This window comes from Halichoeres trimaculatus, unplaced genomic scaffold (assembly GCF_033239565.1).
Source record: "Halichoeres trimaculatus isolate MK-OKI-2021-1 unplaced genomic scaffold, fHalTri1.1 fHalTri1_scaffold_6, whole genome shotgun sequence".
Classification (NCBI taxonomy): domain Eukaryota; kingdom Metazoa; phylum Chordata; class Actinopteri; order Labriformes; family Labridae; genus Halichoeres; species Halichoeres trimaculatus.
In genome coordinates, this window is record NW_027437184.1 from 36,455,345 (window position 1) to 36,468,299 (window position 12,955).

A 12,955-nucleotide genomic window follows, 5' to 3' on the forward strand; every position below is an offset into this window, starting at 1 on the left:
TCCTTGTTTTCTCCAAAATTGGGTGGTGCCCCGACTCAAATTTAAACTCACATATAGTAAGTTTCAATGTCTTTTAAAAGTTATACTTTCGCTCAGGTGGAATGCTGGCATTCTGCTGTTAGTAATTAATTAGTCATTATTTGACACCGATTTACGCTACAGCTATATGTTTAGTTTAGTTTTAGATGAAATGAAGTTCAGTTTTAGTTAAATTGAAAAGTAAGCTATATCTCTTGTTTTGACTAGAATACTGCTAGAAGGCCATTGCAGGCCCCTTTTTGGATGCTGCATAGACAGTGGAACTTCACAAGCAAGCTACTCCTTTAATCCTCAATACAAAACGTGTCCAATTCCTCCGTATGCTATGAAAATGATTTTGATGTATCAAACTTTTGGACCAACTTCAAAACTGATCATATGCATTGAATTTACATGCATTTTGAAACCACTTTGATTACTTGATGTAAAACAGTGGTATGAATCTGTAAATGTAGAGTTTTTTTTAGGTACGTGTCTCGATTTCCTGTCTCATGCCGTCCTGTCTGTTATATTCCCACATGACACATTTGCATCAATGCACACTCCCATCGACCCTCCTCCCACACACTGACACACACAACCCACCCTATGGTCTATGGGCATAAGAAAGACAGGGTAGCAACAGGGATGTTCAAAATATGATAGGATAAAACAGGCTTTCTACCTCCCTATGTAAACACACACACACACACACACACACACACACACACACACACACACACACATATATGTGTGTGTGTGTATATATATATATATATATATATATATATATATATATATATATATATATATATATATAAATATATATATATATATATATATATATATATATATATATATATATATATATATATATATATATATATATATGAAGACAGAAAGAGAAATTCCCGTCTTACTTTGAAACCAGGAATTTGGTTTAAGTTCCAGTTTATTTATGTCAGCCTGTGCGGGACTGTTTCAGTGCATTTACCTGTAATCTTGGAGTAATTGGGCACCTCAAACTCAGTGTTAGCTGATTTGACCACAGATTTGCGAGTGATGGCTAGTTTGACTGTAGTAGGGTGCTGCGTGACAAAGACGCACAAGGACATTTTTATTCTTTCATTCTAGTCTCTGTTGTTAATTTAGTGTTAAACTGTTAAATTATGCTGCACACACGTGGAGTCAGCGCTTCATACCGTATACAAGGTGTGCAATGGTGGGAAAGAAAAATTTGAGTTCTTATTTTTTAGAATCATCCAGATTGAAAAACTCTAATTAATTGATATAATCGATATATCACCCAGGTCTAGCCAAAATAGTAAGCACTGCCAGAGTAGAAGGCAGTTCAGAAAAAGGCCAGAGTGTATGAGAGAAGAAGGGGGTGGGAGTGATGGAAATTTTACCTTTTGTAGATGACAGGGGGATTGGCTTTGGCAGCACAGTGAAACCTGACCAGGTTTCCCTCCAGAACAGGCTGTGGTTCAACCGTGAGGTTAACAATGGGAAGGTCTGAGAGAGGAGAGAGGGGCTGGTTTATTGCTTTTATCATAGGTATGACTCTCCTCTGAGCCAGAAAGTCATCACTTTCTACAGATGATGAAGATACAAGCACTGGAATGTCACACACACACACACACACACACACACACACACACACACACACACACACACACACACACACACACACACACACACACACACACACACACACACACAATGATCAGCAGAGTAAAATCAGAGAGCGTGTTCAGCTGGGCACATTCAGTGCAGTTGGAAACAGCTGTGACCCTCCCAGGTATAACTGCACAGGCAGGCCACATAGGTAAAGACCTGCAAGTCCAACAAGCAAGGATAGATTGCTGCCAGTGTGTGCCTCTGTTCTATCCAACCAGTCACACACCATGTGCTTTCACACATCCCTGTCAACACTGGTCACAGGAAAAGAAAGTTCATAGAAACAGAACTCTGCAAATCTGTCTACTCTCCAGAAATGTTGTCCCAGTCCACACTCCATTACCTTTGGCCTCTGGAACTGTCGGTCCCTGGTCAGTAAGACAGAGTTTCATCAGTTCACTGATGAAACTCTCAAATATTCAGGTCCCAGCCCCGACCAGCTGGGGGTGATTTGTACTTACGTTGGATGTCAATTGTGACGGTGGTGTCTTTTCCGTTGGGGACTGCTTTGTTTGAAGCTCGGCAGGTGATCTGCTGGCCTGACTCGATCTCATTGGCTGAGAGATGAAGTGTGCTGACTGTGCTCTCCCTCTTACCATCCTGCAGCAAAGTCTAAAGAAGAGAGCAGAGAGCAGATGAGTGTTTTAAACACCGAAAACAAGGACACAGCTCTGACTGATTTATTAGTGTTTCAGTTATGTGGTCTCTACAGACATGTTCACCACAGAGACACTCAGTGAGGAAAAAGTTTCACAAGTCCAGTCCTCCTGTACTAGCATTTGTAACAATGAGTTAAAACTCAAGAATGACCTCAAAATAAATGCCTTTTAAAATCGTATCCATCGTGTCTGAGCTGATCCCAGGATCCCATGGTGAATGAATAGATAATAAAAGAATGAATAGATTAACAAATAATGAATGAGCAGTGTATGAACAATGTATTGATAATAAATAGATTCACTCTGAGTTTCACCCTGTGACAGTATTACAACATTTCAAAAGACTTTTTGAAATTACATACCAAAACAGGCTGTTATTGTCAGAGTGCCAGCCTGAGGTGATCTACTGTCAGGCCGACGTGGAATCAGTGGCCTAATCTTACTGTCCACACTCACTGACTCGTCACTGCCTGTTATGATTCAGGTCTGTCCCACTTTAAAGTGTGCGAGGACTCTGTAACTGACGTTTTGGATCTTTAATGGTAATAGGATATAAATAACTGGTCAAAGAAATTAGTTATTGTGAACTAAAATTTTTCAATAATAATCCCCAATGCTGCTCAGATGAGCTGCATGATGACATGGAGGTTTTGTAAGAGGAGGCAAATTGCTGTCCCTGTACTACTTGTCCCATTTTGAGCCCCTTCAGACTCACTCAGTCCATTACTTCCCAGGTGATATGTATAAAGTCCATAAGGTAAGGTGGCCCTGAAGTGCAAAACACAACCACAAATGACTAAACACACAACCGCAATTAAAAAACAAAACAAAAAACACAACAGCAAATAACTAAACACAACAACATTTAGCTAGGAGGAGGAGGTCGGTGCTGGTGGGCGACATGAGTCATCACTAATTGGATGAGAGGGAAGACGAGAGGGAGGACAAGAGGGAGGACTTGATTGTACGAAGTCACCGTCTATAATCTGAACAGGGAGTTATTCTGCTTTTAGCGCTATCTTCAAACAGGAGCGCTACCATTGACACAAACTTAGCTGCTGCTATCAAAGCATATTTTTATTGAAGAATAGTTACACAGTCTGTGAAGCCCAGCTGTGACACTCCTGATTTAGGAGGGATTCTCACATTTTTTAATCCTGTCTCCCACTCCACTCCTGACATGTAATTTTTCCCAATTACCCCCTTATTTTTAAGTGTGGTCATGTCATCTCAAATATGTTTTCAAGAAAAAACAAGTTGGCTACTTGTGCCTTACATTCCAACCTGAAAAAGCTTCCACCTCTCTCCCCGGAGTTGGTTTGATCCAAAGACGCTGCAGGAGATCCTCTCTGACTGCAGGTTACACGGACACACACAGGTAGCTGTATGATATTTGTTGCTGAAAAATGTACTTTAGCATCAGCTCTTTGTTAAAGATGCGTCAACACATGCTTTCCCCACATTTTGTTTTCAGCTCCTCTCTTGTGCCTGGCTGAGTGAGCCAAGTCGGATAAATAGTAACGCGCCTCATATCACCGTAATGCTATTATAACGTTTGAAACAGATATTTATTAGACAACCCGTTACTGGAAAAAATAAAGCCGTTAGTTTTAATGCAGCTATTCACAACACTATTGATTACTGACCACGTCCTTATCATTTTTAGATGCATTTTTCTCATTTATATTATTCTGTTATTGTTTTCATCCATTCATCTCATTTTCCATCGATTCATTCATTCAGTCATTCATTCATTCATTTATCTATTCAGTCATTCATTCATTCATTCATTCATTTATTCATTCATTTATCTATTCAGTCATTCATTCATTCATTCATCTGTTCAGTCATTCATTCAGTTATGCCTATGACATACATGCGCCAACAAACAAGGCAGATCCTGGTTTGACCGCAGTAACTCTTTAACAGGATCCAACTAAGACTCCTTCAGGGTCTCTCGCCATCACGTTCTCTCCAGGCCTTCCTTTTTTGGAAGCCCATCATCTTTTAGTACCCAGGCATGTCATTAAAACTCTGCAGTGATCCTTCTCTCCACCCATACACACACTCACCATCTCACTCCCTCCTTGCAACACACGTTAGCATAGCATGTCCATAAGGGAACTGAAAGCAAACCAGAAATAACTGTGAGGCTGTGAGGTTTAGTTGTGACTCCTTACTGGTTTTTGGGGAATAGGCTCACCAGGTTCCCAGGTCAATATGAGTGAAATCTCCCAAACTTTTAATGAGTTTCCAGCCACCACAAAGATAAGACCGCGTAGAGCTGCAGCAGCCTCTCACTTTCTTCCCATAGGTGTGCTGATAATCATCAAGTAATCACCATAGACTGTATTAAACATGGATGTAGCAGAAATTAACCTGTTTACAGCCTGGTTCAAAAAATGTCACCTGTCTGAGTCGCTGGTTTTACTATCACCACCCACTGTGCAGGGGGTGAATTTTTTTCTAACTCGGCAGTTCAGAGGATATAAAGATCGCAAACTAGCCCAATTAGAGGCACAGCTCAGGGTCATATGACCGGCAGGCCCCCTATAGCTGTATGCAAAGCCCTTGCCCCTACCAGTATGGCCGCAATAGCCAACGTGCTTCATTTTCCGTTTCTTCACTTCACTTCACTTCTAGCTCATGGACCGCCTAACGTTAGTGTTGTGTTGTAAGTATAATGCTGATTAATTCCAATAGACAACAGACACTGCATAGACAAACAGCATTAGCACCGTGCATTGTGGGAAACAGTATGCCATGTAGACTGGTCCTTTGCATACTGGGAAATTTTCCTGGATCAGTAGGACATCCAGGGATTTTTAGTATACTGCAGATTTTGCAAGTTTTCGCATACTACCTACTGCATACTGACTTTCAGCCAAAATAGTAGGCACTGCTAGCGTAGAAGTCAGTTTGGAAAACGGCCATTGTCTCAGATTCTTAAACCGGGGGTTGCCGCTTGGTAATCACAGAGCAGGTGTGTGAACAGGAGGCGGGTGTGGGTTTGATTGACAGGTGTTCAAACCAATAGAGTAACAGCAGCAGAGTGTTCGAATGTGCACCATGGTGGGACGGCTATTTATGAATGACCTGTTTCTTCTGTGCAACCAATTCATCCCACGGCAGTTCAGTTTATCACTTCATGGACTCTGTCTACGTGGACGGTCCACCTGAATCACTTGATCCATTAAAGATTGTACAGGTTCTACAGGTCCAAAAGAAACACCAGTTAAAGATTTGGATCACCATTTGACACGATGATCATAAAGAATCCATAAGAGGTCAAAGAGGTGAAGCAGAGGGACCTGTGCAGACTTGGTGGATGACATCAGCTGTAACTCTGCTCTGGTGTTGTGAAGCTCAGGTTGCTTTGTGGAGCCTTCAGCTTGTCTGTTGTACTGGGTCAGGTTTCTCTCTTCTTCTTGACAATATGGACTCTGTTCTTGCTGTAATTATCCATATCACTTCTACTTTTACCAGAAATGTGCTATTTACACATTTTAATTATTGTGACTATAATTGCCCAGTAATTTTTATATTTGTTCTGTATTTCTGACATTGTTTCCAACTCTCTCAGCTTGTGTTATGATTTAAAAATTATTTAGGACTAAATGAATGACACTGAAAGAGCACATCATATAATAACGTTTGTTTCACGGCTGTGTTATAATCTTCTATTATGTATGAACAGCACTGCTGAGTAAATGTTAGTTGGGAACGTAGTAGAAACCCACCAGCCTGAAGGCAGGCCAAGCTGTAGATTAATATTCATTTTCACCACTAGGTGTCAGTAGAAGTTAGTGCACAAGGCAGCCATGCTTGATGTGTGAACCTGCTGTCTCAGAAGTTATTAAGTGCACACCTTGCTGTAAATACTTTCTCTCTTTAACAGGATGAGGTGAAATTTTTTCATGATCAGAAACTTTGGAGCTCACCACAACCTGCAGAAATTGTAAATCCTGCACATTAAGATGTCCACAGAACCAGTCAGACTTGCTCCTGATTGGTCAAAAAAAGGAATTGCTGGTGTCGGCTGATCCCCAAAATCCAAACAGCAAGTTTTAGGTCAGGATTTTACATTCACAAGCATTACTAAGTACAGGTTTTGTCATTAAATATCACATTTTGTGGGCTGTGAGGAAAGCCAAAGACCCACAAATTTCATTAAAGACTTATTAAAGTGATGTTTGTATAATATGGGACCTTTAACGTATCTATAACCACTCTTATCCAGAGGAATTGTGGTGTACATAAAGACCTTGGTAGACAACCAGGAAGACTTCAACAAACAAAAAGATGGAACAACCAAGCTCTGGAAAACAACATGCCTCTGGTCAATCAAATCTGCAATGAATTCAAAGTGAAGCTGGATGGGTGGACTGGTGAGGTGTGTCAGTTCAGTCAGATCCTAAAGATTAAGTGTCACATCAGTCAACCCTTCTTATTCAGAACCACAAACAGACTTCATCCAAAACACAAACAGACACATGAACTGTCACATTTGAGTCAGGGTGGATTCACTTCAGGGTGTACTGAAACAACGACAAACAGAAAAGAGGCTCACTCTGGATCTTTAAACTCCAGAGGAACAAAGTGCCACAGTCAATGCATTTATTTATTCAGTTACAAATTAACCTGAGACAATAAAAGAAGGATAAACACAGAAAAAGTGAACTGTTGTTTTTATTTTCTGTGCATTTTTTTCTTGTTTGGCACAAGAAAGAGGACGTCAAAAATGTCAAGCTTTCCCTCACCTACAGACAGTGTTGGGCAAATGACTTTGGAAAAGTTAGTAGTTACCGTAACTCATTACTTTTCCAAGTCACTAATTAGTCATGTGATGACTTCTTCATAAATGTAGCTAGTTTCAGGGGAAGTAATGACTGATCTACTTTTGTTGGAAAGCTTTAAAATATGTTTGAAAGCATGGATTTTGAGCGGGTTTTGCTCTGGGACATAATGTAGTGTTAACCTCCTGCTTCAGCGTCCAGACTGTGACCAGGGCGCTCATCAGGAAGACCTATGCTGTGTCTCAAGTAGTGTATCTCTGCACATACAATAACTATTTGGAGTGCAATAGTGCGTTTACACTTACAGTATGGAGTGTTCTCAGTGCACTTCATGTAAGTGAAGCTAATGCTAACTTCTGGCCACCACGGAAGTGTTAATGCATGCTTTTATGTCTTCTCCTTTAGATTATTGTAATGCCCTGCTCTCTGGTCCTCCTAAAAAGACACTTTCCAACCTCCAATTATTACAGAATTCAGCCGCATGAGTGCTGACGAGGACCAGAGGGCGGGAACATATTACTCCAGTCTTAAAATCACTGCATTGGCTCCCTGTGCGTTTCAGGATCGATTTCAAGGTTCTTTTAATAGTTTAGAAATGTCTTAACGGCCTCAGGCCTTTTTAGTTATCTGACCTGTTTTTACCGCATCAGCCCTCGCGGACCCTGAGGTCCTCTGGCACTGGCCTTTTAACCGTACCAAAAGTTAGAACTAAGACACACGGGGAGGCGGCTATTAGTTATTATGGCCCCCGATTGTGGAACAGCCTGCCATAAAATCTCAGGGCGTCTGTTGATACTTTTAAAAAGTGGCTTAAAACTTACCTTTTTAATCAAGCTTTTACTTGATTTAACCAAGTTAATTATTCTTTCATTATTTATTGTTTTATTGTATAACTGTATATCTTATTCATTCTTTTAGTCAAACTTTTATCATTTAATTCTTAACTTTTTATGTCATTTCACTTATCCATTTTATGTTATATTATCTCTCTTCTTACATTTTTATTATTGTTTTAGTATGATGGTGTTTAGCACCAGTGTTTCCTCATGGGGGCTCTCCACACTGGGGGCTGCTCCTGGTCCACTTCTGGGGCTGCTGCCAGGGGACGGCTTCGCCTGCATGGCCATAGGTCACTGCACTGTGTTGTGGGGCCTCGTGTCTGTGCTGGGCAGGGAAGTCTCCGGCTGCGCTCCTTGTGGGCCGGGAGCCCTCCTCAGTGCTGATAGCCCCCAAAGGTAGCTCATTCCTTACCTCAGTCCTTGGTGCTCAGCCATGTCTCTTTCTCTCTCCCTTACAGCTAGTATAAATGTGTATGGGAGCAGGTGTGTATGTGTGTTTGTCTGCGAATGTGTGTCTGGATATGTCTCTGTGTTTTGTGGTGGGGGGTTGTTTCTGTTCTTATGTTGTTTTAAGCCTCTGTGAGGCACTTTGTGTTGCTTTTAAAGTATGAAAAGTGCCCTATGAGTAAATAAAGTTTGAGTTCTGCGCTAACCAGTTGGCAACAAGTAGCACACACTAATCCGGCTCAGCTCTTTTAGAGTTGTGGTTTTATTTATTCATGCACACCAACTTTCCAGTTATCATTTTACTGTTTTTTAACATCTGCGAATACCTCTTGCTGTTTACAGGATAACTTTTTACGACCGTTCACAGCTGTTCTTCTGTTATTCAGTGATTTAATCCATAAACCATTGTTTGATCTGTTCCTGCCCTGCTCACTGAGTATGAGAACTGTCCACTGTTCCACACTCACCTGAGAAATCACAGTGCACTGTGCTTTTTCATACATTCAGTGTGAACATACTGTGTAACCAGGACGTGTTGTTAACAAGTAAAAACATCATTTGGAAGCTTCATGTGAAAGCTGAGAAACATTTCTTCATGTACCTCTGTTAATGTTGCTTAAAGGTACAGTTCATCCATCAACAGAGCATTTCAAATGTGTTTACTCAACACTTCCAGAGAGACTCTGATCTGTATTTACTGAACATCCACTGAAAGAGGAGGAACCCCGAGTAAATGAAGCCCTTAGGAAGAGTCAACGTACCTTAGAGTACACTGCTCCATTCAGGACCAGACCGTTACGGATCCAGATGATGGATGCAGCTGGTTTGGCATTATCTGCATGACAGGTGAGGTTAAGGTGTCCACCGGCCCGTAAACGCACCACTGGAGCTCCAACTATCACCGGAGAGTCAGGGGGAACTATACAGGACGACAGGACAGAGGAACATTTATCACATTTTCCAGTGCTTGTATTGGAAACTCAGTCTGTAAAATAAAAGCACAAACAAACTGTTCTCATATTAGTGGAGCAGATAAGTGAAAAAATCGTTCACATGATGATGCAAGCATGAAATTTGGTACAGATACTCTCTAAGGGACACTCTTTTGAAATAAAACGTTAGACAAGCCAAATTCAAGATGGCGGCCATTTTTTCAGATGGACGCCATTTCTATCAGATGATTCTTATTTCAAAAGTTCAAATGGTGATGCAAGCATGAAATTTGGTACAGATACTCTCTGAGGGACACTCTTTTGAAATAAAACGTTAGACAAGCCAAATTCAAGATGGCGGCCATTTTTTCAGATGGACGCCATTTCTATCAAACAATTCTTATTTTAAAAGTTCAAATGGTGATGCAAGCATGAAATTTGGTACAGACACTCTCTAAGGGACGCTCTTTTGAAACAAAATGTTAGACATGCCAAAATTCAAGATGGCGGCCATTTTTATAGATGGACGCCATTTCTATCAGACGATTCTTATTTCAAAAGTTCAAATGGTGATGCAAGTATGAAATTTGGTACAGATACTCTCTAAGGGACACTCTTTTGAAATAAAACGTTGGACACGCCAAAATTCAAGATGGTGGCCATTTTTATAGATGGACGCCATTTCTATCAGACGATTCTTATTTCAAAAGTTCAAATGGTGATGCAAGCATGAAATTTGGTACAGATACTCTCTGAGGGACACTCTTTTGAAATAAAACGTCAGACAAGCCAAATTCAAGATGGCGGCCATTTTTATAGATGGACGCCATTTCTATCAGACGATTCTTATATCAAAAGTTCAAATGGTGATGCAAGCATGAAATTTGGTACAGATACTCTCTAAGGAACACTCTTTTGAAACAAAATGTTAGACATGCCAAAATTCAAGGTGGCGGCCATTTTTAAAGATGGCCGACATTTTGTTGAACACTTGTTATTTTAATATATTTCTATTGGTGATGCGAGCATGAGTTTTTGCACATACACTCTCTAACACTCATGAAAAATTCATTTAGACACCCCAAAATACAAATTGGTGACCATTTTTCATGATGGGGGCCATTTTATTCAAGATGGCTGCCATTTCAGTTGAACGCTCATTATTCCAACTCAAACTCAAACGGTGATGCAAATGTAAAATTTGGCACAACTTCTCTTTAAGGGACACAAAAACTATGCTAGACATACAAAAATTGAAGATTGCCGACATTTTTCAAGATGGCCACCATTTTGTTTTAAAAGCTCTGTTTTCAAGAACATTAATATTAATGACAATACTAATAATTTAATGGTAAAAACAATAATTACATGAATGCTAAAAAGAATACATTAAAAGACGTTAAATAATAATAATTGTTATTACTATTAAAATAATTTTATGGAGAAAATTAATAATAACCTGAAAAAATGATATGTTTTATGCTACAGAGGTAAGAGAATTAAAATACAGGCACTTATTTTGGAGGGAATTTTTTTTTTTTTTTTCAATCAAACAGCTTAAGTTGGAAGGTGCAAATGTTTCAGGTTGGGGTTCACCTGCACAGCACTGTGCAGCTGCAAGTGTGAATAGAAGAGTAAGCAGCCAGCTTGAGTCTTTGGTATGGCTCAGTCTTTGTGTAGTTATCTTTTCTTTCTTTCTGTGTCTCTCTGTTCCCCTCTCTCTCTTGCTCTTAAAAAAACATATATATATATATATATATATATATATATATATATATATATATATATATATATATATATATATATATATATATATGTATATATATATATATATATATATATATATATATATATATATATATATATTTAGTATAGTTTCCTCTACACTCAGACGGGGCCATAATTTACTTGACGAAAAACACAAATAAACTGACTCCCACCAAAAAACACTGATATCGGTCTGCATTCACGCTTTATTTAGAGAATTTTCAGCGCATTACTTACACCGCTAAATAAGGCTCTAATTCTCATTGTGTTTCTTCGTCCTGGCAGACTACCTGCGTTTGTTTATAACTGGCACGCCGTGCGCGCAGACTGATACACATATACATTTTGGTTACTCATTGTGTTTTTCCGCCAATTTCACTTCCGGTTCCACCGCGGTCAGCAACAGACATACAAAATAAAAGCATGTGAGCAACATGCACTAATGCGCGATAAAATATTCAACGGCGTTAATAGATTGACGGGTTAACGTGAAAATAACGCGTTAACTTGCCCAGCACTAGTATATATATATATATATATATATATATATATATATATATATATATATATATATATATATATATATATATATATATGAAAGCATAAAAAAGCAAAAAAACAAAAAAACAAAGCCTCCCTTGTGACTGTTACCTTGTTACGGTAAGGGAGCTTGTGTACTCTGATGAACTCTGTGAGCTATGCCGTTAGGGGGCAGTTCTGGCAGGTTTTACCAATTCGGACAGGTCAAGGGTAAGGAGTTAGACAAAACACAGTCAAATAAACACTCTTGGCTCTCAGTTTTGAAGTTTCGAGTGGCTGTAAATGGTTCCTTGTAAAGGGACCTCACGAGCACTCTTAACACCAGTTTTAGTACAGTGGTGGTTATCCTGAAAAATGACTACCAATTTTAATATTCAAGTGTCAAATGTCCTTGTTCAAATGAGTGGCTCAGAAGGAGTATTTGTGCCTTCTTTAAAGCTTGCATCACCATTAGAACCATTGAAAAAAGGAGCATACAATAAAAATAGCAGCCATCTTTAAAAATGGCCGCCATCTTGACATTTTGTTGTGTCTAACATTTTGTTTCAAAAGAGTGTCCCTTAGAGAGTATCTGTACCAAATTTCATGCTTGCATCACCATAAGAACTTTTGAAATAAGAATCGTCTGATAGAAATGGCGTCCATCTATGAAAATGGCCGCCATCTTGAATTTTGGCGTTTCTAACATTTTATTTCAAAAGAGTGTCCCTTAGAGAGTATCTGTACCAAATTTCATGCTTGCATCACCGTTCACACTTTTGAAATAAGAATCGTTTGATAGAAATGGCGTCCATCTTTAAAAATGGCCGCCATCTTGAATTTTGGCGTGTCTAACGTTTTATTTCAAAAGAGTGTCCCTTAGAGAGTATCTGTACCAAATTTCATGCTTGCATCACCATTTGAACGATTCTCTTGAAATTTTACAGTTATCTGCTCCACTATATGATGATCATCCCTGCACAAAGCTCTCACTGATTCTTGGTTCCAGAAACGTCACACTGAGCAGTTTAATGCTCAGCAGTGGTGTCGTTAGGCCTAATTTGAGGGGCTGAAGACCCCCCTAGAGTATCACCAAGCCCCCCTAAATTATTTGAGGTGATTTCAACATACTACACACACCCGCTGTGGTTTTCGCGGGAGATGTGAAATCACGAACGACTCGAGTCTTTTGTATAGCTTTTTCAAATGAACGGTGAGAGCCGATTGACAGTCGTGAGTGAGCTGTTCGTTCTGAAACGTGCTGGTAATTTGTATTCAGTGATGGCCTGCAAACAAAG

The 12,955-nt window shown here is 39.6% G+C and overlaps 1 protein-coding gene across 2 annotated transcripts in view; it reads right to left on the bottom strand.

The window, feature by feature from the left end:
- The window catches only part of LOC141791596 (kin of IRRE-like protein 3), a 103,710-nt gene that overhangs the window by 25,911 nt on the left and 64,844 nt on the right, over positions 1-12,955 (bottom strand). For both annotated transcript variants that reach the window (XM_074672168.1, XM_074672167.1), the window contains 3 exons: positions 9,201-9,358; positions 2,160-2,310; positions 1,428-1,533 (listed from right to left, as the gene is read on the bottom strand). In XM_074672168.1, the coding sequence (XP_074528269.1) occupies positions 1,428-1,533; positions 2,160-2,310; positions 9,201-9,358 (415 nt within the window). The remainder of the gene's footprint in view (positions 1-1,427; positions 1,534-2,159; positions 2,311-9,200; positions 9,359-12,955) is intronic.